Here is a 23,816-nt window from a genome sequence, read left to right on the forward strand (position 1 = left end):
TTGGCACTTGCCAACCTCCTCACTGCCAATACTGCCACGGCTGCCTGTGGGAGCTCCCCGCTTGCTGCCGCCATGCCTCCACCACCAACACTGCTGCTGCTGCCTGCGGGCAGTTGCCGTGCTCCCCCAGCCTCCGGAGGCACGTGTCGTTCATGCCGCAACACACATATAGACATTGATGGAGCTGGGTGGGGCATGGGGGTGCATTAGCAAGGGGGCTGCCTGCTGGCTACCCCTGCACTGGAACACCCTATTGCCCCAGCCAGCCCCTCCACAGCACATCGAGCTGGGTCAGAGCAGCTCCAGGCACGGGCGACTGGTGCCTCCTGATTCTGGGGGAGCACCAGCTGCTGGTCGCTGACTGCAGGGGGCAGCGGTGAAACCAGAAGTACCAGTGGCACTCCGGTTTTGCTGCCGGCGCTTCAGTCAGTGCAAGGGGAGGGCACGACAGTGCTTCTCCCAGCGCCCCATTTCCAGGGGTCAATCTGAGGGGGGGCACATGCCCCCCCATGCCCTTCCCTATGTGTCACCAATGGCCCCAGGCTGGCAGGTGGACCCCTGGGCCTGCTCTGAGCCAGCTCAACGTGCTGCGCTCCTAGGGTGTACATGTAAACACGGTGCCCAGGAGCAATAAACTCCTGCACAAGATGCACCAGTTTATTGCCACACGTTCATTTCACAGGTAGACGCACCCCCGTAAGGCGTTTTTTACACTGCTGGGAAAATACGTACTACCACACGCACGACGAAGGAAGTTAAGCGTGGCAATAAGTGAACGAGTAACCTCTAAGCACCGTCTTTTCTTAGCAAACCTCGTAGCCTTCAATATGAATTTTAATTTCTACCTAGGACCTTTTACAATCGCTGCAATCCCCTACGCCTGACACGCGGCCGGTGCCCGAAACCTTGCAAATACAGACACTTTTTTTTTTTTGCAAATATCTAGTTGATCTAATAAACGAGATCACCTCTGCCACGGCTTTCGGTTCCTATAGCTTCACTGTGCTTCCGTGGGCCTTTCGCTGCCCGTCCCTGGGGCCGGCTGGAGTTCCCCAAGCACGGCAGGGAAAGGGCAGCGTACAGCCCCCGTCACGAGGCGCCTGCGAGCGCAGGTGAAATGTCGACGCTTAGTCACGGACCGCAGCGTGCGAGGGCGAGCGGGAGCGGGAGCAGGAGTGCGCTGCGCACCGCGGGAGGGCGGCCAGGCACGGGCCGAGAGGAAACATCTCGCGCCCCCAGGCGGGGCTGGGGAGGTGGCCGTTGCCCCGCCCAGCGCACGTGACCGCCGCCCAGTCCAACCCGGGGCCAGCGACCCCGCCCCCTCTCCGAGCGGAGCCGGAGCCGGAGTCGGAGCGGGCGCGAGCGCGAGCCGGCGGGATGGAGGGGCGGCGCGGGGCTCGCGGCTCGCCCAGCGCCCAGCGCAAGCGCGCCCGGCCCGGCAGCACTGGGGAGCCCGCGGGGGCCGGCGGCAGCGCCCCGCGATGGGGGCGGCCAGGCCGGGAGCGGGGCTCGCAGGTACTTGCCCTCCCGCCCGCTCGCCCGCCCCGAGCCCAGCGCTGCCGCCGCCCGGCGGTTGCAGGGCCCGCGCTGCCCCCACAGGGCGCTCGTGCGGCGGGAGCCAGAGCCGCCCGGATAGGCCGCTACCGGCCTGTGTGTGTGTGTGTGTGTGTGTGTGTGTGTGTGTGCGCGCGCGCACGCGAGCACACACATGGATGCTGTTGCATATACACATATATATGCACATACACTCGCCTGCATGCGTGTGTGTGTATGTATGCATATGCAGCGTGTGTGTGTGTGTGTGTGTGTGTGTGTGTGTGTGTGTGTGTGTGTGTGTATATGGGGAGGGGCAGGTCTTCTTCAGCAATCCCTGGCAGTTGAGGATGGTTGTCTTCGGTGATCGTCACATCTGGGTGTCCAAAGAGGGCTGATGAGGTCTGTCCCGGATGGGCAGACTCTACTGCAGCTCAGACATGTTTCCCTGTGGGGAATGTGTGTGTGTGGTGCACGTGTGTATATACATGCACACAATGTGTGTGTGCATGCATACATATATGCATGTGTGTGCACATAAACACGTGTGTGTGTATATATACATATATATACACACACACACACACACACGTGTATATAATATATGGGTAATTATTTGGCTAAGTTCACCAGCTGCCAGTGGGCTCGATACAACCACTTGGTGGGTTGGATCCGGCCTGCAGGCTCTGTTTTGCCCACCATTGTGATATAGTGTATGTGTACACGTGAAAGTACATATGCCCATGCATATGTGGCGTGTGTGCATACATGCACGCGCATATGTGGCGTGTGTGCATGTGTACAGGCACGTGTATATGCATGGTGTGGGGGTGTGTTCATGCACATATATATACATAGTATATGTGTGTACATGCATATATATATGTGGTGTGTGTATAGAGCACAAGCTTTTGTGGACCCAAGATCATTTCATCAGATGCAGCGTTCCAAATAGTATCATCGTGGCTTCACTAGGACGAGCTAATTTAGAAACCCCAGTGGTGTTACCCCAAAGGCAAGACGTGCTGAAGGAGATGGGAGTAACAGCCCCCTGGGGAATGTGTAGCATGTAGTAGTCCCCTGAGTTTGCAGAAAGGAGCGAAACGAAAATGTGATGGGGAGAACTGGCTACTAGGGACTTAATAGAAATTTATTGAAAAGTGTTTCAGCTGAAAACAGTATGTGGTGTATAGAGGGGCAATGGCGAGAAGTAATCCTCTTCCAGAGAGGTACTTCTGCTTTTGCCAACTAGGCTGGCTTTGCAGTTACCTGGAAGCCAAGAGGCTGCACATGTTTTTTTCAGAAAAAGAAGCAGATTGTGATTTTCGTAGGTGTAGTCGTAGTCTCCAAACCATAGGTCTCAGGACATTCCATCAGATGCCAGATCCATTAGCTTCCCTGAACAGGTTTCACATTAGTCACCTTTGTCATATCCTGAGAGGAATTCTTAGTTCAGTACTCCTCAAACATAAATGCTTTGTGATTGATAAAATGACTTGGTATTTAATGAACAACTGAGTAATATCATTTTTTCATTTGTTACACAGATTGAGAATAAGTCCAAGGATGATGCAGACTGTAACTTGGCACCAAGGACTGAAAGTAAGGGTGCTTCAGAAGAAGAGGAGACTGTAAGTCACAGGAAAAAGAGAATGAAGGACCAAGGATCAACAGTAATATATCTTAAGGCTCTCCAGGGTGTGTTTGGGCAATTGATAAACCAACTGCCCAGAAGGGCGGCACCTCCATCGGATGAAGTTAAGACTGAAAGCCCTGACCATAGAAAAAAGCCTTGCCAGTTGGGTGGCAATTCAAGAAGCTTCTGTACAGCTCCAAGGGTTGAAGAAGATCAGCATCTCCCACTAGACTTAGATGGACAGAAAACTGCCACAGAGGAAAGTAGTTGTGCTAGGTCAGTTGTCATTTTGAGTGACCCCAGAAAAGAGCCTGTGACTTTCCAGAGGACGGTTATTGCAGAACCCCCTTCGAAGCTTGTATTTGTTGATGAGCCCTCTTCGAGTTCAGAAGATGGCCTTGAGGTGAGAGTGCTCATGTTGAGCTGTGAAATAATGTTTCTTGAGTAAGACACGCTGGCATGGGATTGGAGATATTACTAGCTAAAATCTTAAATGAGCAAAATAAAAGTTCTGACAAAATGAAGAACTCTTTCAACAGGGTGCAATCTAGTAAGTGACCACTACTGAAAATTTGTCTTGATTTGTCCACTAGATAATAGTGTCATTAGGATAGAAATCAATGGCTGTCCTCCATTTCCTCAATACATAAAGAATATGAATGTAGGGTCACTTATCTTTGACTCAGGACAGGTTTGGAAGGTAGCCCTTGTTAGCATGCAGTGAAGTTTAGCCATGCTGCCATGTAATACACAGAGTCCAGCACGCCTTGGTTGATACCCTCTCATATTATGTGTAATCCTGTAGTTAGTTGTCTTCTACATTAATGTAGTCTAAGCAGTGTAGAAGTCTGAAATGCTAATTATGAAGATATAGACAACAAAGAGTTACGGTTGCACAAAAGGAGTCTCTTCTTAGTTTCTCAGTTCCTGGATGAGCTATTTTCTGCTGGAAAAATTCCAGGCACCAGAGTAGCTGAACTCAAGGCAAAGTATACCTCTCTGCATTAGGCAGTGATAAGGTACAGTATTTAAAGATTGTCAGTATATTTCAGTGGGTGCCAAAGCGCACAGTTGACAGCCCAGAGGTCACAAGTGTGAAGACATAGCGGAAGTGCTCACAGCACGACTCTATCAGGTTCCAATGAATCTGTGAATTATGTTAAAATACCTTGTTACAAGGACACAAGAAAGGAAAGAAGTTTCTGCTGCTCCTTTTTACCCATTGTCCTAGGCCTCTACCCTAGATATGCTAGTCTAGCCTGAAACTGATGTGCTTGCTGGAATTGCTCTGTTCTTGGTAAGATACAGCTGGTCTATAAAGCTAAGTGTCTAAGGCCCCTGCTATGTGTCACGTATATTATACAATTAACTGGTTAATCATGCAATAAATTTGACTGGCCACACATCCCAAGTAAGGCTGGCCACATGTGCAAAGTAATTATCGTACAACCAATTGGTTAATCACACAATACATTTAGACCAGCCACACATGCAAAGTAATTATCACAAAAAAATGTAACAATTCTATAGCTGGTTTCTCTCCAGCTTGCATATGAACACATAGCGGGGCCCTAATTGATATTCTTGCAATTCACTGTCCACAAAATTAAGTTTATTTTGTTGATCGATTGTGATTTTTGCCTTTTGGTTTACAGTTTGAACAGAAAAAAATGCCAGAGAAGAACCCGTCTGTAGGAAGCGATTGGTCTGATGTGGAAGATGTAGAATCTTTGGCTAGATTCTCCCAGGAGGATTCACTTCCACAGCTTAATAGTCCAAGAATTTTGGAGACTTCACGAACTTTAAGTGATAACTTAACATATCCTACTAATGTGAATAGTTGCATGTGGGATGACTCTGTAGGGTCCTGGACAAATAGTCCCAAACCACCTGAGTGTTGTTCGTTTTTGAGCCCCAGCCAGGATACTTCCTATCTAACTGGCTCGGGTACCAATTCTCTCTGTGACATTTCTGTAGAACTTGCAACAAATGCTTCTTTCAATGCATCTGAAGATGTAGAGTCACCAGTTGAAGGTGGACATTGGAGATCACGTTCCCGTGATTCTTCTGTGGTCTGTAGGGAAAGAAGTAGACCATCTAGGGAGGAAGTGGGATCCTGTGCTCCCGTTGTCCGTAGAGTCCGACTGTCAGATTCTTTTAGTAATGAATACATGAACAGGGAAGTGCCTGATGAGCTGCCTAAATATTTGGAGGAAGGCTTTGTTGATACCCATTGCCATCTGGATATGCTGTATTCCAAGCTGTCTTTTAAGGGGACCTTTGCAAAGTTTAGAGGGGTTTACCACAGCTCCTTTCCCAAAGAATTTCAAGGTTGTATAACTGACTTCTGTGACCCTCGCACTCTGAGGGACTCTTTGTGGGAGGACTTGTTAAAAGAAGACATGGTTTGGGGAGCATTTGGCTGTCATCCACACTTTGCACGTTACTACACTGAATTTCATGAAAGAAGCCTCCTACAAGCCATGCGGCACCCTAAAGCTATTGCCTTTGGAGAAATGGGACTGGATTATTCATATAAATGTTCTACAGATGTATCCACACAGCACAAAGTAAGGAGCTGAACTTCTAGTTTATTACGTTATTTGTGCTTATTTCTAAGTTCCGCCTGTGAATTTCAAGCCCTTTCTTCCCCATACATATGGTAGGATAACTTTATAGCCTTATATTGCCTTTAGGGTAGGAGAAAACCATGATAGCATTGTGTGAATTGGACCATGAGTAAGATGTCAGTACCTGGATATCTGGATAAAGTGTCCTATAATACAGCAGGGGAGCAACATGATTAAATGGACAACAGTGAAAATCAAGAACAGTCAGTTTGCATCCCAGCTGCTTGTGCTTTCCTTAAGAAGCTTGGGCAGATCAGGTAACGCTTCTGCACCTTAGTTGTGCCATCTGTTAAATGAGGATGGCAGTTGTGGGGCAGTGTATCTGAAAGTGTAGATGTAACGTGGCTGGGTTCAGGGAATTGAAATTTCAATCATTCTCTTCTTTTAATAGAAATTTAATCTACCCATTACCATCATACCTCTGTGCCGTGTCTGATAAGGTCCTGACTTAAAACGTAGAATTACTAGAAATCAACTGAGTTCGATAAAGTGCTTCCCTCTGTCCCCCTGGCCTCCGTATTTTCTTTTCTATTATAATAATTCCAGTAAAACTTAAGGCTGTCTTAATTCTGACTTTATTTTTTATTCAGGTATTTCAAAGGCAGCTGCAACTGGCAGTGTCCTTACGGAAACCCTTAGTAATACATTGCAGAGAGGCAGACGATGATCTGTTGAAGATCATGAAAAAGTTTGTGCCCAGTGACTACAAGATACACAGGTAGCTAGCTCTCTTCACTGTGTTAAAAAGCACTTTTGATTCAGTATTGGTCAGCATTAATACTGCCATGAATAAAATGACAAATAATCAAATGTGTAGAAATTTAACTAGGTTTTTATAGGTTTTCTTTCCCTCACTTACACAGAAGAATGTGACTTTGAGCCGGGGGTGGAAACTGAAAACAGAGTGAAAGTAAAAAAATATGTGAGGAGAGGAAACTTTTTTTCTCTAATCCATTTTGATTTTCTTAATTTTTAAATTAAGATATGTAGAAGTGATTTATTCCCTTTAGGCTGGGGGGTGGGGAAAAATACAGTTTGTGGGCTGAATCCATTCCACCAACTGATTGTACCTGGCTCACAGGCAGGTGGCCACAAATTCACAGGGTCCAGCCCATAGACAGCCAGTAGCTCCAGCTGCCGCATGGTGTTGGGTGGGCACAGCTGTTTCTGTTGTGCTGGTCGGGCTGGCAGGACTGCTTCTGCCCAGGACTGATACAGTAGTGTTAGCTGTGGACCTGGGCAGATGCCCTGATCCCCACCAGGAACCTGCTGGCCACGTCCACAGCTGATGCTGGCACCTGCCGGGGGCTGCTTCCAATGGGCTGGGTGGGTGCTGGCATAACCTGTGGATGTGGCTGGCAGGTTCCGGGTGGGGTGGGGACTGGGCATGCTGCAGCCCCAATCGGGGTGGGAACATCCCAATCCTTACCTGGAAACTGCTGGCCACGTCCGACCCTTATGCAGGGGGTCGGACTCGATGATCTATTGAGGTCCCTTCCGACCCTAACGTCTATGAATCTATAGCTGATGCCAGCGCCTGCCTGGGGCTGCTTCCACAACATCAGGAGGGTGCTGGCATAAGCTATGGATGCAGCCAGCAACTTCTGGGTGGGGTGTGAATCAGGGCATGCTGCAGCTCTGGGCAGGGTGGGCATTGGGGTGTGCTGCAGCTCTGGGTGGGGTGGAGATCAGGTTGCAGGGTGAGGGGGGAGAGAGAGAGGGAAGTGTGGTCCTCTAGAGGATACCAAAACTCATTTAAGTGCCGCCAAATCACATTTCTTTTATGCTAAAACGTTTGCTTGGTTATTTTAAGAAAAAATCACACTTGTACAAATCACAAATTAAACCAGAATTCTATTGCAGGGAATGGCAAAATGGGAAGTCTGTGGCTGATAGAATCCATTTCCACTGGAACATTGAGACTTGAAATGGGATTTGTAAAATAAATATATAAACACACAAACAGGATTCTTTGGATCCTTACTATGCAATCTCCTTCTTTGGCCTCTCTGTCACCTTCTTTCAGAACTGACAGTTGTTACCTTGGAGAATAACCAACACTTTCTTAACCTTTAGGCACTGTTTTACTGGCAGTTACAATGTCTTAGAGCCATTGCTAAAGCATTTCCCAAATCTTTCGGTGGGATTCACTGCATTGCTGACCTATTCATCTGCCGCTGAAGCAAGAGAGACTGTCAGGAAAATCCCTTTGAACAGAATAATTGTAGAAACAGATGCTCCATACTTCCTTCCAAGACAGGTAAGAATGTTTCTATAAAATGCTCAGTAACTCTTCTCTCCAGTGTTGATTACAAGGTCTTTCCGTCATGTTGAGGCTGACTGATAGGACACCTACAAACAAGCAGCTAGAAGCATGTGTAGGCCTATATTTTGCCCCTGGTTTCCAAAAAGTGTATGGCTGGGAAGGCAAGTTTTAGCCTCTCTTGCCTAGTAGCTTCTTCTCTTTACAAGTAGTACCCAAGCCTCAGTTTTGAATTTGTAGACACTCTTGCATCCTAGATGCAGATTCCAGCAGGACCAAATCAGCCCATTGTCCAACTATGGTTGATGTACTGAATTTTGCACTGGTCTGTCAGACAGAACTTTAAAAATGGAAGTTTTGTCTTCTCTGCTGTCCTTTTAAGACAGGGATGTATTCCAGCCTCTATGGCCTCTTGTGCTGTTATGTGGGTTATTTGCTGGCCGCTGCTTTTATGAAGTGCTCTGGGAAAAAAGGCTGAACCAAAGCATCAAACAGCATTATGGAAAGATGCTTGCTGGCAAGTGTCCAGGCCCAAATAAAAGGCTTAACATGAAGGTAACTCCTGATTAGTCTTGAGTATTGCAGAGTTGAAGAGATTCACTGTTCCTGACTCTGCCCTTTCTTTAATGTTTTCGCAGGTTCCCAAAAGCATGTGCCAGTATTCTCACCCAGGACTCGCCTTGCACACAGTGAGAGAAATCACCCATCTGAAAGGCCTACCACTCTCCCTCACCCTGGCTAATTTAAGGCAGAACACAAAGAGTCTCTATGATGTCTAGGAAGGTGCTAGTTAAGGTAGAGAAGCCCTAGGTTGGGAAGACTGCTGTTAAACAGGGAGAAACTTTGAAGGGACACTTATATCACATCCTGTGACTCTGGTCCCAGTGGTGACACTTAGCCCCTCCTGACTTGTCATTTCCACTTGCCTCATAAGAGTTACACATTTCTATTTATCCATGTCCCTTCACATCTCCGTTTAATTTCCTGCTGGCTTACCTCCCCTTGGAGCACACCCCCAGAGAAGGTGCCAGTGTCTGTGAGATCAGTTTTCCTTGAGGTGAAGACAAGGAGAACTAGTGTTGGGAAATGTGGAATGTTGTCCAGTTTTATAGGTATTGGTCCATTCAAAAGAGTAAATAGCTTGTAACTCCTGAACCATTCTTGACCTGAATGATTCGAGGACAGCTAGAGCCCAAAGGGTAAATGGGCATCAACCATAGCCTCTAAAAGCACCTAATTGCTGAGACCATGCAGTAAAGAGAAAATACTGAAGCAGAGAATTTGATGCAAAACTGTACCCTGTTCCTTGCACAACACAATGAAAACGCTGTACACAGTTAAGTTGGTGTTGTTTAGGTATGGACCCCTTTCCTTGAAAGGTATAATGAAGTGCATGTGCTATAGGTACTAAATAAGCTTTTAAACCTTTTTTAGCAAAATGTTATGACTGCTAGAGCTGATCCACCTACACATAATTTTATGGCTGCGGTGGGTTTTAATTTCAGGAGAAACGAAGCTTGGCTACACATTACAACAACCCTCTTTAACCTGACTTGTATTTTGTTTTGTGGAATCCCATCCCAAAGGTGGTTCTGTGGGGCTGCGATCAAACTGTTATGAAGACAAGTGCCTCTGTGAAAGAAGTGCCAAAAACCTTGATAAATACAGTTCTCAAACCAGGGGTTTTTTGTAGAATTCTTTCTTTTTTTTTTTCTTTTTCTTTTTTTTTTTTTTTTTACTATTTCATGTCAACTTTTATCCTTGCGTTCAGAAGACTTTTTAACATTTTTAACAAGGGATAGTAACTTTTTAAATAATATTTGGAACTACAGTTGAAACTTTTTTTAAAAAAAATTAAATATTTAAAAATGTAAAATAAAAATTTCTAAGAAAGACTGCAAAATCATGAGCATGGATCTCTATAAACTAAATGCATTTCTGTAAATTGATTCTGCCTGTTTGCTTAGCCTCCATTCCAGGCAGGAATTCCAAACCCATCTCCGAACCCTGAAATAATGGTATGAAGGCAAGTTCCATTCCACCCCTCTGCTTCACAGACTTTCCATTCTGATATTAGCATCAATTAGGCACTTGCTTCCTGTTTTATATGAAGGTTTTGGAATATATAGGGTTGTTTTTTTTAAGTATTCCCTTTAAAAATATTGTTAAAGACACATGGTCTCTCTTAAATCAGCCAATTGAGAGAAACAGTTGAGTGGGAAACCATCCTCACCATTGCATGAGAGTGTATCTCAGTAGTGGGGACTGCCTGCTCCTAGGGCAGCTGTCGCTCATGAATTTGCCTGATGCATTCAAGGGAGGGACAGTTTATACCTTTTACACTGTAAAAATTACATTGTGAAAATATAATTTGATGTTCTCTTTGTAGAACCACTAAGGGCACTAGTTTGTCTCTAATGAAAATGACAGCTAGATCCTCACTAACTTCAGAAGAGGTATGAGAGGGTGTGATACCCTTTGAAACAGATGCATCAACAACAGAGTAAAGTGAGTAGGCTAATTGAGGGTTATTTTTATGTGCAGCTCCTCATATTAAGCTGATGTGTATAACAGAGACTGAAACTTGCATCTAGTTTCTTCACATAATCTTAGAAATGGCAAAAAATTACTGCAGTTTCAATACTACTTTTATTTTCGGCTGTAGAAGCATACACAAGTCTTCTCCCTCCATTGGTAGAAAAGGTCCAAATGGCTTACAAACACATCCTAGAACATTTGTGATACAATTAAGAAAAAAATAAAAGTAAAACAACTTAAAAGTCAGGTGGCTGCTGGTTTTCTTTACCGAGTTATTTAATCTCTTGCCTTCCTCCCAAAAAGGTCTGTTTTCACCCTAATGGTTTAAAAATGTAAACTATTCAGCCCCAGGCATCTGTTTTTTAAAAGAATATTATCAGGTGTACAACTCGAAAGCAGAGTTTTGTTGTAATAACGGTCATCATGTGCTGCTGGTGTCCTTCAACTCCTGTCAGTTTTCCACTTGGATTTCTGAAAGGGCAAAGGACAGAGATTTATTTTGGTTTTTATATTGTAATTCCCAGAAGCCCAACCAAGATCTGGCTTCTGTCAATGTAGTCTTGTCAGAAGAGGAAGGAGAGGAAGACACTGATTTGGGTTTGTGTATGCTTACTGCTGTTATTATAGCGGCAGACATGTATGTGACTTGGAAGATGTAGGGCTTGAGAAGGGATCTGAAGGACAGTAAAGTAGCTTTTCAGATCCATTTATAGGAGGTGTTGGCAAACAGCGAAAAGACATTTATAGCGAGAACAAACAACTGAGTGATGAAAGCTGGCATTGTTGGCAGAATAGGGGGTAAAGAGCCAACACAATAAGGACAAGTGGATGAGCAGGGAAATGCAGAAATATGAAGGGTCTCAAACACAAAAATAAGATGACTGATTTTGATGTGGTGGTATAGTCAGCCAATTTGCCTCTTTTGCATCCAAAATTATTTTGTTTGCCTTTTACTGGTTTAAAAAAAAAAAGATACTGGCTGAAAGCATATGGGAATACTGACTCTTTTCAAAAGTGGCTTGTGATTCATTTTTTTTAAAGTATTTTCATATTTTGGTGCTCAACATAAGGTTACTTAAAGCCTCCTTACTCAATTTCTGAAAAGTAGGCCTCTTTACAGGGTTTCATAGTGGGCACCCAAAATGGCTAGTGGCCATCTAAAATCATAGTGTAAAGCAGAGGTAGGCAATGTTTTGGCCAGTGCCAAAAAAACTGCAATGTCTACCTTGTAAGGGGCCAGACGGAGTGCCAGCATGCCAGAAAAACAAAGCTGGGGCGGGAGGTACATGGCAGGACACACTGCATTTTAATATAGTTAATAATTACAAATGTTGATTTTTTTTACAGTAAATACCAGGTTTTCTAAAAATTCCAAACCTGGTGACAATGAATAAAATTTCATATACTACCTCTGTTGTGTATTTTTTTTGTTAAGCATGTTGTGATGAGAAAGAGAAAGAAGAGAAAAAGAGGGAGGGAAAGAGGAGAGAAGAGAGAAGAAATAGAAGATGAGAGAGGAAAAACAGAGAAGAGAAAAGCACTAACTGCCTGAGTGGGAGTAGGGCAGGGTGGGTGGTGGCGGCCCTGGTGGTGCAGGGTGGGGGGGAGGCCCTGTGGTGAATTTTGGAGTGGCTATTTGCCCCCAAGCCCTTCCCAGCAGTGCCCCTGTGCCCTGCACTCCAGAGCCTCAGTGATGGCTGCACGCACCCCTCGGGGCGGAAGAGAAGCCCAAAGCAGCGCAACCCCAGGTCCCTCCCCCACCATCCTCTTGGAGGTGTGGGGCACAGGGTGGTGGGGCTGGGGCAGTGCAACCCTGGCCCCTCCACTGCCGTCCATGTGGAGGCAGGCATGCATGCGTGCGCTGCCTCAGGCCCCTTCCCCAACTTGTACCTCGAGGTGCGCGTGCAATCGCCAACAGCAGAGCTGATGCCGGCACTCCAGAGCCATGGCTCCAGCTCTGTGTTGGCGGTGACTGCACGTGCACCTCCAAATTTGCCTTAGGCTCCCCACCCTGTAGCCACCCCTCCAGTGCCACTTGGGCCGCCACCACCCACCACTCCCAGCACTGCCTGGGCCACAGCCCACACCTCTCAGCACTGCCTGGGCCACACAGCCCACCCCGTGCAGCTGAGCCCACCTCTCCCAGTACTGCCTGGGCCACCACCACCTGCCCCGCACAGCTGAGCCCACCCCACTCCCACCAGCAGCATAGCCCCTCCACCAGGAAGAGGCTGGTGCTGCCCCTGCAACCAGCCCAGACTCTGGGTATCTGCTCCCAGCCATGGAGCGAGGCTGCTTGCAGCCTCCCAGCTGCCTGTTGGGAGCAGCCCAGGCTGCGCGGCTGGCAGTAGCTGTGTGGAGTCCGGGTGGGTAGTGGTGTGCCAAGCAAAATGTCCTTGCGTGCCATGCTCCGGTGTGTGTGCCAGGGGCTGCTGATCTCTGGTGTAAAGGTTTAGTATCCCACAATAGGTAATGGCCTTTTGGCAAGCCTGCCTGGCAATCTTATCTTTCTCTGAAAGATTTGATGGTGCAGAAAATACCTTTTGGCTCCCCTGTAAGCATGTCCTCTAAGATCCTTTCGAGCTTTTGTCCATACTCCTGGTACTGTCCTTCTGTTATCTTGACACCAATTTCAAAGGGGACATTGCACTAAAATGAAAACACCAAATCAAAAGAATGGCTTAACTGTTCCTTTTAAAGAGGGTTCAAATTCTTTCTGCTCTTGAGTGCACAGAGATTGTATGCTATCTTCAAAAGAAGTATGGTAACTGAACTGCCTGAAAGTTTGTCTTCTCCAAACATCAGCTTGTCCTGAAATAATTATTACTCACTACCTGAGCAACAGTGATTGCAGTGGACAGCTGTTATGGGCAAATGCTGCAACAAAGTATGAGGTTACTGAAAGAAAACAATCCTAAAGTAAAATACTAGGAATTCTACAGTGAAAATAAATATTGGTATTAAGTTGGTAGCAGGTTGCAGGTGTATTCTTTGCAATAATTCTCAGCCTCTTCAGATTTTAAGATTATCAACAATTTAGTCTCAAGTGCTCGTTTTAACTGCTCAAACTGGCTATGAATATATGTTACCTTTCGTGACAAATTTTTCTTCCATTTTGTACTGTGTGACGATATAAAACAAAAAGCCACAATTCCACCCCACCCACCCAGCCTCATTGAATCCATTGCAAAATACAGACCTTAACTTCAATTTCATTGCTGTGTCCTTTTGCCTGTTTTTCATCTGTATCCAAAACTCCTTCTGTGCCCCGGCGGTGTAATTTGGTGTTAGGCTTCTTAGCATCTTTCTGCTGCTGAAAAGTAACCCAGTGTAAATTTTTTTTTTTTCCATAGGCAAACAACCCTGGTCTGTGCTGGAAAATTTGCAGTTTGCGATACGGACTTTTTCACTAATGGAAGTTGTTTCTTCTCCCATTGTTTTATCTTGGTTTGAATGGGGATAGACAGTGGCAACATTATCAGAATCCTATCTACACTCTAGTTCTTTATTACCGCTGGAGACACTTCAGGAGCCCAATCTTTCAAGTGCAGATACAGCCTTAACAGTTCATGTTCATTTGAGATAAATCTCAAAGGCCTTATCCCTCGTGATACTGAGGCAGATTGACCTTTTTTTCTGAGTATTGCTTTAACATAAAGTCATTTGGTTTCAAGTGGTAATTCTAAGGGAAAGTGGTTTGGATTAAGAAGAGAAGAATATTCTTAATTTTACCTGTGTCCTTGGGTATTCAGGGCTTAAAAAACTGGAGCCAGCCAGAGTAGTTTCTGTATAGAGAATGCAGAAAAGGAGAATTCCCAGCAGAGCACTTCTGAGAAACATGATCGCCTTGGGCATGCGCTGAACCAAACCTGGGAACTTAACAAAGAGGAGAAGTTAAAAACTTTGCAGTGTCACTTGATTGCAGAATCTGGATACAGCTCCTCCAGTTTCCCCTGATTTGAATTAGGCTTTGTACTGCCTGGAAAACATAAGAGATTGGTATTAAAGATATGAATAGAGAGAATCCCCCTTAAAAGTGAAGTTATTATTTTTTACTTAGAATGTTTTTTCTTACCTTTTTCACTTACCTTTCTTCCACAAGTGGAAAAATGACAGAACTGAAGATGGGACAGGAGAGAAGAAGTATACAAGAGAGAAGGTGGTGAGGGTGGAACCAGCCTGAAAGGTTGCTTGCCTAGATTTGGTTCACCAAATGGCTGTGTGGGGAGTTTTTCTATCACTGGAATATTTGTTTTGTTTTAAAGTGCCCCTTGAAATACAACCTAATACGTATTTGGAATTCCTTGGAAACTTGCTCTGCTTAGGTCATAACCAAATCAACAAAATGTGGAATACAATGCATAGATCTGTCGCTGGATTAGCTTTCCTGGGGGATTAGATAGCAACTCTCTGAAAAAAGATCCAGACGTTGAGAATGTTCCATTCATTAATGCAGGTGAAATGCTTACCTTGCTGGGATCCTATGATCCCTGCTGACTTCCTGCCCCTGGGGCAGGGGGCTGGACTCGATGATCCTCCAGGGTCCCTTCCAGCCCAAATGTCTATGAAATCTATGATTGTGGCTTGAATTCTCCGAAGAATACTTTTCAATCGGTACCTGAACTGGCATAGCTCAGTAACGAAATAGAGAAGTTAAGTTTATATGTGACCTATTCTAGAAAATGTTTTTCTGTTCTTTTACTAAGTGGGTTATTCCATCTTTTTTAAATTTCCCTTGTTAAAGACCTCAGGCTATAGTGGGGGTTTTCAGCCATGACGTATGGGGGTGGGAGCTTGTTTAGTCTTCCACGTTTGCCAAATTGGACATTGGTTCAGGGAAGAACAGAGAAGGGGTGAAAGCCTGGGACAGTTCTCCTGTGGACTCCCAGCTCAGCCAGAAAGGGGATTAGGAACCACAGTGGAGGTAGCACGTGTGGAGAAGAGTGCTGATGACACAGCTACAGCCGACTGAGCAGAGTCAGAATTTGGGCAAGCGAACAAAGAACAAAATGCCTCTGGGAAGCCAGGACTTCAAATCTAATCTGAAACAGAAACCAGCACTTCACAGCCTTGTGGCAAAAAAAGCTTCATGATCTCTTCCTGAACAGTTCTCCTATGGACTATAGAAAGACCAGGGTGTTTAAGAGAAGAGATGAATAAGGAGGGACATAAGCATATGATCTGAGGAAGGTAGATTGGGAACTTCTGTTCTCCCAGGTTTGCAAGACACGAAAAAGTGGAAATTCACTGTTGTTGAAAGTGAAAAAGACAAAACCCGTCAATAAAAGAAATATTTCATCTTCACACAAGATGCAGTTAAGCTGTGGAACTCACTGGTATAGGAAACCATTGGTCACAGGAATAGAGGGGCATAAAACTGGAAGAGACCACCTGGGTCACTACCCAGTGTCCAAGAATTCAACCAGATTTAGCATGGTCTATTTTTAGGATTACAGATTCTGACACAGACTCTTTGAATCTGGTGGGAAACTGGGGGCAGGAGAAGCATCCTTTTTTAACAGGTGGGGCCAGCCATGGTCATACAAGCTTACCTGGAGCAGGGTGGGTAGGTCAGCTATTCAGAGAACAGCCACTGAGCTACAGAAGAGGTGTAGGCACCAGACCAAACTGACTGAAGACAGGTACCAAAGCAGTGAAGAAAACAAAGGAGGAAAATGGAAAAAAAAATATTTTTGCCTATAATAAAAGTCTTGCATTGTATTAAAGTAAGAAATAACTTGTTCTGAAATACTGGGCAAAGTCCTTGTTATGTTCCTACAGCCATTATGTTTCTTTGGGTTAAGTACAGATAGTCAAAAAACCCAAGGCTGAATTGATTCAGTCTTTGCAGGTTAGTCTAAGCGGCAAAGATTGAACCAATAAGCAAATGAACAGACATTCACTTTTCATTCGGGAAATGCAGCCCACATGCCTGCAGTAGCTGAAGCCAGGAGCTTGGGGGGTGCTAGAGCATGGCTCTCTGGCACATAGGCCAGCATGGGTTGTGTGTTCACTTCCTCTTCGTGTGCACCCAAGATCTCTGGGATTTGCCGTCCAGAATCACAACAAGACTCTGCACAGTTGCTCATCAGTCCCTCTTCCCACTTCCAGCTGCCTCTGGGATTTGGACTAAAAGCTGTCATTTGGCAAAGTACAGCTACAGAGAAATTTCAAAGCTAGAAAATGTTTGGTATTACAGTATTTGTTTAAACAAATGGATTCAAATATCCTTCTACTTCTTCACCTTTTGTTTCAGTGGAACAAAGGAGGGGAAATTAAATACAATGCAAAAAAACCCCACTCTCCTCTTTTACTTCATCTTGGAAGAAAGTTTGGAAACATCTAAGGAATGGAAAATTTTGGGGGAATCCCACTGCTTCAATTTTTACATATGTAAGTATGAAAAAACTGAAGTGTTAACTGCTTGACACAATGATACAGGTCTTCCTTCCTTGGCAAACTTTTTCCTAGCTAACAATACCAACTTAATTTTCCCCATAGCTCTGGTGTTTCTCTGCATCAGAAATGAAGTTCTGTCATCCAGGTTTGTGCTGGTGAATTAGGGTGACTAACACATGATCTTAAGACATAAGACATTGAAATAGGAAGGGTTTTTTAAATCAGGTTGTTTGGATGCTTTGGATTGTGTACTCGGAAAGGGGGGGGGCCTGTATCATTGTATCAAGCACTTAACACTTCAGTGTTTTTCATACTTACACATGGAAAAAATGAAGCAGTGGGATTCCCCTTACTTTTCCATTCCCTAGATATTTCCAAACTTTCAAGAGGAAGTAAAAAGAGGAGAGTGTTGGGTTGTTTTGTTTTGCACTGTTTTATCTCCCCTCCTTTTTTTCCACTGGCACAAAAAGTGAAGAAATAGAGGAAAATCTGAATCCATTTGTTTAAACAAATACTGCCATGCCAAACATTTTCTAGCTTTGAAATTTCCCTGTAGCTCTACTTTGCTAAATTACAGCTTTTAGTTCAGTGTTGACCATCTCCATCTGAAACCACTGAAGAGGAATTTGTAAATGTGAGGTGATAAGCTGTAAATGTAAGGCCCAGTCACATGCTGAACTTCAAGCACAATTGTAAGCTTGGTTAGCTGTAAAGCTTTGACTTGTGAGGAAGGGAGAGGAGCATCATGCCTGTATTTATAATCCCTGATCTATAAAATAGTATAGGATGATCTGAAGCCCGGTTCCCCTGAGAAGGTACCTCACCTTATAGCTCCTAAAAAGGTTAGGTTAATTAGGACAGTTGTTTTCACTTGCACGCTTGGGGCTGGAGTTGTTCTGCTGCTGTAGTGGACCCCAGACTGTTGGATGTTCTGGTTATAGAGACCTTGTCTACTCTGTTTTGGATGACCAGAACTGTTAAATCATTGCATGGCACCTATGGGACAAATAAGAGTTCACAGCTCCGATGCTGACAGGCTGCTGTTAATAGTATGTTTTCACTTTCAATTTGGGATGGGGCTGAAGAACTATCAGAGTTTTGCAGGGGGGAGTTTGAAATGCTCTTGCACGCGGTGCCTTGCAGACCTACTCTCCTGGTGAGCTGAGCCTGGTGGCAGGCACTGGAATGCTGTTAGGTGGGGAATGACAGGGTTCATGTCCCAAATTAGCCTGTTTTTGAACCAAGCACTTACTCCATCTGTACACCTGAGGAGCGAGGCAGGGATACGCTGAGTGCCTGTGGTTTGAAAAGAACCAGCTCACATTCAAACAAAGGTATTTTGAAAGGTGTGCAAAGATGCATATCATTTGAGTAAAGATCAGCCTCAGCTCAAGAATGGGAATGCACTTTCAAAAAAAGGAATTATTTGCGATGTCACAGGAAATGTTGTTGATCTTAGATAACTTTGTTCCTTTTTGTACAAATGTATTCTGTTGCCACACAGGTAAAGAATGGGGCATATCTGTGGGGCATGAATAAGTATAACATCCATTTGCAGCATCTCTGAGCAACCAGGGAAGGATTAACAAAAGTCTGGTCTTTTTTTTCTTTTACCTCAATATTGAAGAAATGTAAAGAAATCACGAGAACTGGACTCAGCAGCCTTTTTGCTGTACATTTTGCCAGATGCTTGGGCTGTATTTACTGTATTTTAGTCCGGGCATAGTACATTATGGTTAGGGCAAACACCAAGCACTTACCAGCAACCTCTAGTCCTCAAGCTGATCCTCAGCAGACCTTAATTCATATTCAAGTGAAGAATATAAAATGATATTCTGATGAGACAACCCAAGTTGAAAATTGCATTAGATGAAATTTATCAAGTTTTGTTCCTCTCTCCAAGGGCCCTGCCACAAGTTCAAATTAAAGCTGACTAGAAACCAGCTATAAAGTTGTCACCCATTTTCAAGCACTAACTCTGTAGCAGGCTGGCTCTTTTTATGGCTGGGTGACCATTTTATGGCAGGAGGATCATTACTTTGCACCATGGTTGGTCTACATTTATTGTGCGAGGACTCACCCACGGCAGGTCCTTAGCTAGCAGTTGAAGCCAGTACAGCACATGGTATTGATTGTGTCAAGAGTAACGTTCATTATCACGTCACTGTTAAAAGCAATTACGTCAAACACCCTTTAGTGCACCGACCCCTCCCGTCCCGAGCAGCGAGGGGTGCAGGAGAGGAACACCGCACCCAGCAGGCTCCATGCCGCACTACCCAGACCATGCCACTAGGGGGCTTCAGGTACTGGCAGCAGTACTGGCGGAATGGCTTCCACTGCCCTCTGCGCCTGCGCACAAATGGCTGCTAGTGCTTGAAGGCCAGGTCCTGGCAGCTCGGTATAACTTACCTGATGATATTGTAGCTGGGGAAAAAACCCACGCGTGGCCACGGCTGACATCACCCCTGCAGCAAACCGCCTCGAAGCTGCGCGTAGCTCCCCTGTTGCCTGGCGGCCGCCCACCCCACCTCCGCTGAGTGCGTCCCGCGGCTGCACTGACCTGCCAGGACCCGCGGCAGTGTTCCCATCACCCCCCGCGGGCCACCCCCTCCCTCTCTCCGCGCTGCCTGCCGCGGTGGCCGCAGCGCTCCCGCCGGTGAGTACGATCCGCCGCCATCCTGCGCCGGGGCTGCCCGCAGCCCGCTGCCGCCGCCTCCCCCGCGCTGCGGGCGGCACCCCCCGCTGCCGCCGCCCCGTATTGCCGCAGCAGAGCCACGGGCCGGGCCGGGCCGGGCCTCTCTGCTGCCCTGCAGCGCATGCGCCTTGGTGCTAAGTGTGTGCTGCGGGACTCAGGCCCTGCGGAGCCCGGGTGTTTAGCGCTGTTAGTACGGGCTCTTTGGGGTCCCCCTTAGCACCAGGGCTGCATTTGCGACTGGGGGGGCTGCGGGACACGGGGCCCTGCAGAGGCTGGGCTAGGGCAGAGATTGGGGGTGCGGGCAGGGAAGTCTCTGCCCCTTTCTCACCTCTTTGGCCACCCCGCAGACACCATGCCTGCCCTCCGGCCGCTGGTGAAGCCCAAGATCGTCAAGAAGAGAACCAAGAAGTTCATCCGCCACCAGTCCGACCGCTATGTCAAGATCAAGGTAGGCCTGTCTCTCCCGTGCGCAGGGAGCTGTTCGATGCAGAGTTAAAGCCCAGAAAACACTGTATGTGAAGGGGCGATTAAGAATCGCATTGGGGGGAGGGGGGGCTTGGCTCTGCAAAGAGCGATGTGCAGTTAAGCCCAGGCTGTTGTGTTGGGCATGCTGTTGGGTCAAAACATTGTTCTCGCATCGTTCACAGCGCAACTGGCGTAAGCCGAGGGGTATCGACAACAGAGTCCGCAGGAGATTCAAGGGCCAGATCTTGATGCCCAACATTGGTTATGGTAGCAATAAGAAGACAAAGCACATGCTGCCCACTGGGTTCAGGAAGTTCCTGGTCCACAACGTCAAGGAGCTCGAAGTGCTTATGATGAGTAACAAGTAAGTGAAGACAAGCTTTCGGCCCCTTTAAGAGGGGTGGGTGGGTAGCTGCCTGCCTAGACACGCCAGTGCTGTTTGGTCAGTGGCAGCGGTCAGACCAGGAGGTTGGGGCCAGAGGTAAGTTGCTAATCGGGGGGGGGGGGGATACAGTGAAATGACCAAAATCTAGCAGCAGTTGAGCAAATGCTGAAGGGAGGAAGCTGCTCCCCTGGCTTTTACATGGGTTGGGCCCTGCTCTTACCTCCCTGTACTGCACTTGACTCCAGGGAAGTAGCCTGCCATTATACAGCGTTTGGAGCCTACCCAGGAGTGGCAGCCCTGAGGCATTACCGTGCTATAAATACAGGGAATTTCAGTAGCAAGGCCCCTAGAGACAAGTGTACTTGTCCAAGTATACTCGACCTCCTTGCTCCCTTAGCACTTACCCTGGAGCAAAAAGTGGGAGACAGGCCTCGAAGGGTACCAAACCATGGTCCCTAATGCCTCTGCCTGCTTCTCAGCAGTCTGTCAGATCCCTGCTGCTATCGTATCCATTTCAAGCTACTCTCCAGCCACAACCGAAGTGTGGCTTCTGCCAACTTACGCCCATGGTTCTTGGAAGCAGGCAAAATAATGACCAGAGAAGCCTTCAGTGTTAGGGTAGAAAAACGGTGGCTAGTTGAGGGGGATGAGGAGGTCTTTGCTGGAATGACTTTGACAGATTGGGGCCTGAAAGCAGCAGAACTTGGTTGGATCACCCTGACTTGCTTCCTGTTGAGCTGTCTTAAGTACATTAAATAGTTCTAGTCAGCATGCATGGTCCTCTTCAGGAAAAAATAGAGATTGTATTTAAAGCGCTCTGTTTTTCATCAGGTTTTGAAGATGGGTATTAATGGAGTAATTCACGATGGTGGAGTGTTGGGTAACATCTGGATTCAGTGTCTGATTTTTACAATGGGCTGAATTTCACATCAGTCTTGCCTACAAACTGTGCTTTGAGAGAGAATAGTGCTAGAGATCAATTCTAATGTGGTTACCTTGACTGCCTAGTCCTAGTGAGAAGCTAAAAAACAGTAACTATGAAGTTTCCTTTTAGAAGCATGCTTTTTCTTTAATTAAAAATGCAAAAGCGTAGAGGCACTAATATACGCAACCTATTTCTAATAGATTTTACAAGTCTCATAGAACTTGTTAAACAATAACTTCTTAACCTCCTAAATGGATCAGATAATTCCAGCAATACAGGACATGGTTTTTATCCATGCTTCTGCATATACCGCTATAGTGAAAGTGAGCAGAAAACAAACTCGCTGAACTGGAACTATCCAGGGGAGGACAGACTCCTCTGCTTAAGTCACCACTGATGTAAATGGATACAACTCAGCAGTCTGTAGTAGAGTTGTGCTTGCTTAGCCCAGCACTAGCCTGTCTTGGTGGCTGTCCTAGGGGAAAATGTGCAGAAATGGGATCAGGAAACGGTATGCAGTTGGAATTTGAAGGAGACAACTATGGATAATAGGCACAGAGGGGTGGTAGTATTCGGGGAGAAGGCTGTCATGAGCTATTCCATGACTTTTAATTCTTCTGCTATAAGGATTAATGCTGCCTGGCATTAATCTCATCTGTGTAGATGAGAAAATGACATGAGGGCTGTTCAAACGTTTGAATGCTTTTTAAAATATGACATTCAAATCTAAACTGGTGCTAGCAGTAATTATTTTTTTTTTTTTTCAACTAATGCTTTTAAATTCTAAGTTTTAATGAATGTTTCTTGTCAAGCTCCCTTTGTTATAAGAGAAATTCTGTGGTGGACATGTCCTAGTAGCACTATTAAACTCAGACATGCAGTTGTGCATGGCTGATAAAGGCAGATAGTCAATCACATATTGAGATCAGCATCGCATAACACTGCGTATTGAATGTACAGTTCTTGAAACAAAATATTTTTGCAAAACCCAGACCCTATTATTAGAATTTACTCTGAAACTTTGTTCTCTTCTCATGCAGAGCTTACGTGCTCAGTTCACCTTCTGTATTTGCCTTTTTAAAGTACAGGTATCCTGTGTGTAGTTTACACCAGCATTTCTCAACCTGTGGGTCATGATCGAAAAGTGGGCTGCAAGATTTCAGAGAGTTGTGGCTGCAGGTTGAGAAATGCTGATCCTGGGAAAGTGCTGAAACTGTGGCAGGGAGAAGGGTGCATGAGAGAGATGAGGCCAGGCTGGGTGTTTGTAGTGGCAGAGAGACACTGCTTGGGGGGCAGAATAGGCTGTGACCAGGCTGCCTGGCATGGCGTGTTGTGGTAGTCCCAGCCTACGGCAGGGGCTGCCACAAGCCTCCCCTCCAGCTCACTCCATTGCTGCCTGCATGAGCTGGAGCCACTGCAGCCACTGTTCTCTGGCTCGAATGGGACTGGGGCAGCTGGGGGCTCCCCCAGCAGGGCTGCAGCTTGGGAGTGAGGGGTACCAGCAGGGCTGGAGGCAGGAGAGCAGAGGGCAGTGGCTTGGGTGTGAGGAGCACCAGCGGGGCCAGGGATGGCCACGAACCTTTGCAAATGGGTCCCAGTAGGAAAAAGGCTGAGAACCACTGGTTTCCACTATATAAATAGTGGCTGTTGCTAGCTACAGGTAACAAGAATTTTCTCAAGGCTTGAATTGGCTTTGCTGTCTGCTATTAAGATATTGGTTATTGTGTATTGATAGGCATTTGTAATGCTAGATTAACTTTTGTTATTGCGCAGGTCGTACTGTGCAGAGATTGCTCATAACGTTTCCTCTAAGAACCGCAAGGTAATTGTGGAGAGAGCAGCACAGCTTGCAATCAAGATCACCAATCCAAATGCCAGACTGCGCAGTGAGGAAAACGAATAAGTTGGCTCCTCTGTTAATGCAGATGTATTAATAAAATGTAAAAAAACCCAAAGTGTGGTGTGGGGTGGTTGAATGTCTCTATACTACTCGAACTAGAATGTTGAGACTCCTTTCTGTAACATCCTGAAAAATGAGACTGAGATAGACAATCGCTTACAGTCTTTGCTACACAAGGTCATACTAGAGACTGCAGGGGAGGGGAAGGTACTCTCCTCCCCCTTTGTGATCCTATGTTTTGAAGCTGAGCAGGTCTTGGAGTTATTTTAACTGCACTGAAAAAATAGGCTTGTAAATACACCTTCTTTGAACCAGCTAGTCCATTGTTATGGAGGTGGCTGACTGCTGTAGTACTACCTGTTGCTTGTTAAGGCTAATGCATGCAGTGGTGGTAATGCCACTTCCTCTGCTACAGCCTGTACTCTTGCAAAGCGTGCTACATGGAAT

The 23,816-nt window shown here is 46.0% G+C and overlaps 3 protein-coding genes across 6 annotated transcripts; 2 read left to right on the plus strand and 1 right to left on the minus strand.

Annotated features, from left to right (window-relative positions):
- The first annotated feature begins 1,348 nt into the window (after positions 1-1,348).
- On the plus strand, positions 1,349-12,008 carry TATDN2 (TatD DNase domain containing 2). Its single transcript, XM_059715683.1, has 6 exons — positions 1,349-1,515; positions 3,081-3,572; positions 4,825-5,739; positions 6,390-6,517; positions 7,876-8,059; positions 8,701-12,008. The coding sequence occupies exons 1-6, from the start codon at positions 1,378-1,380 to the stop codon at positions 8,839-8,841; spliced, it is 1,998 nt and encodes a 665-aa protein (XP_059571666.1). The 5' UTR covers positions 1,349-1,377; the 3' UTR covers positions 8,842-12,008.
- On the minus strand, positions 10,693-19,557 carry GHRL (ghrelin and obestatin prepropeptide). 4 transcript variants are annotated; one of them, XM_014604571.3, is made up of 5 exons: positions 19,409-19,557; positions 14,333-14,476; positions 13,800-13,910; positions 13,141-13,249; positions 10,693-11,071 (listed from the first exon to the last, which is right to left on the minus strand). In XM_014604571.3, the coding sequence occupies exons 1-5, from the start codon at positions 19,457-19,459 to the stop codon at positions 11,052-11,054; spliced, it is 435 nt and encodes a 144-aa protein (XP_014460057.1). In that variant the 5' UTR covers positions 19,460-19,557; the 3' UTR covers positions 10,693-11,051. The 4 variants fall into 4 exon arrangements, with proteins under 4 accessions (XP_014460057.1, XP_014460079.1, XP_019355355.1 ...); XM_014604593.3 differs by having other exon boundaries at positions 13,800-13,913; XM_019499810.2 differs by lacking the exon at positions 19,409-19,557 and adding an exon at positions 14,689-16,771 and having other exon boundaries at positions 13,800-13,913.
- Positions 19,558-19,575: 18 nt separating this feature from the next.
- Positions 19,576-23,424, plus strand: RPL32 (ribosomal protein L32). The gene is made up of 4 exons (XM_059715696.1): positions 19,576-19,655; positions 20,042-20,142; positions 20,342-20,523; positions 23,243-23,424. Exons 2-4 carry the CDS (start codon positions 20,047-20,049, stop codon positions 23,370-23,372), a joined length of 408 nt encoding a protein of 135 aa, XP_059571679.1. The 5' UTR covers positions 19,576-19,655; positions 20,042-20,046; the 3' UTR covers positions 23,373-23,424.
- Positions 23,425-23,816: the final 392 nt, after the last annotated feature.

The sequence above is a fragment of the Alligator mississippiensis genome, chromosome 12 (genome assembly GCF_030867095.1).
Source record: "Alligator mississippiensis isolate rAllMis1 chromosome 12, rAllMis1, whole genome shotgun sequence".
Classification (NCBI taxonomy): Eukaryota; Metazoa; Chordata; order Crocodylia; family Alligatoridae; genus Alligator; species Alligator mississippiensis.

Bases quoted from the DNA above. Each gene is read 5' to 3' on its own strand.
- RPL32 (XM_059715696.1), top strand. From the start codon at position 20,047: ATGCCTGCCCTCCGGCCGCTGGTGAAGCCCAAGATCGTCAAGAAGAGA. The intron at 20,143-20,341 runs GTAGGCCTGTCT...CATCGTTCACAG, and splicing joins ACCGCTATGTCAAGATCAAG to CGCAACTGGCGTAAGCCGAG. The intron at 20,524-23,242 runs GTAAGTGAAGAC...GTTATTGCGCAG, and splicing joins GTGCTTATGATGAGTAACAA to GTCGTACTGTGCAGAGATTG.
- GHRL (XM_014604593.3), bottom strand. From the start codon at position 19,459: ATGTCAGCCGTGGCCACGCGTGGGTTTTTTCCCCAGCTACAATATCAT. The intron at 14,477-19,408 runs GTAAGTTATACC...CTCTTTGTTAAG, and splicing joins CCCAGCTACAATATCATCAG to TTCCCAGGTTTGGTTCAGCG. The intron at 13,914-14,332 runs GTAAAATTAAGA...GTTACTTTTCAG, and splicing joins CTGAATACCCAAGGACACAG to CAGCAGAAAGATGCTAAGAA.
- TATDN2 (XM_059715683.1), top strand. From the start codon at position 1,378: ATGGAGGGGCGGCGCGGGGCTCGCGGCTCGCCCAGCGCCCAGCGCAAG. The intron at 1,516-3,080 runs GTACTTGCCCTC...TTTGTTACACAG, and splicing joins GCCGGGAGCGGGGCTCGCAG to ATTGAGAATAAGTCCAAGGA. The intron at 6,518-7,875 runs GTAGCTAGCTCT...CTTAACCTTTAG, and splicing joins AGTGACTACAAGATACACAG to GCACTGTTTTACTGGCAGTT.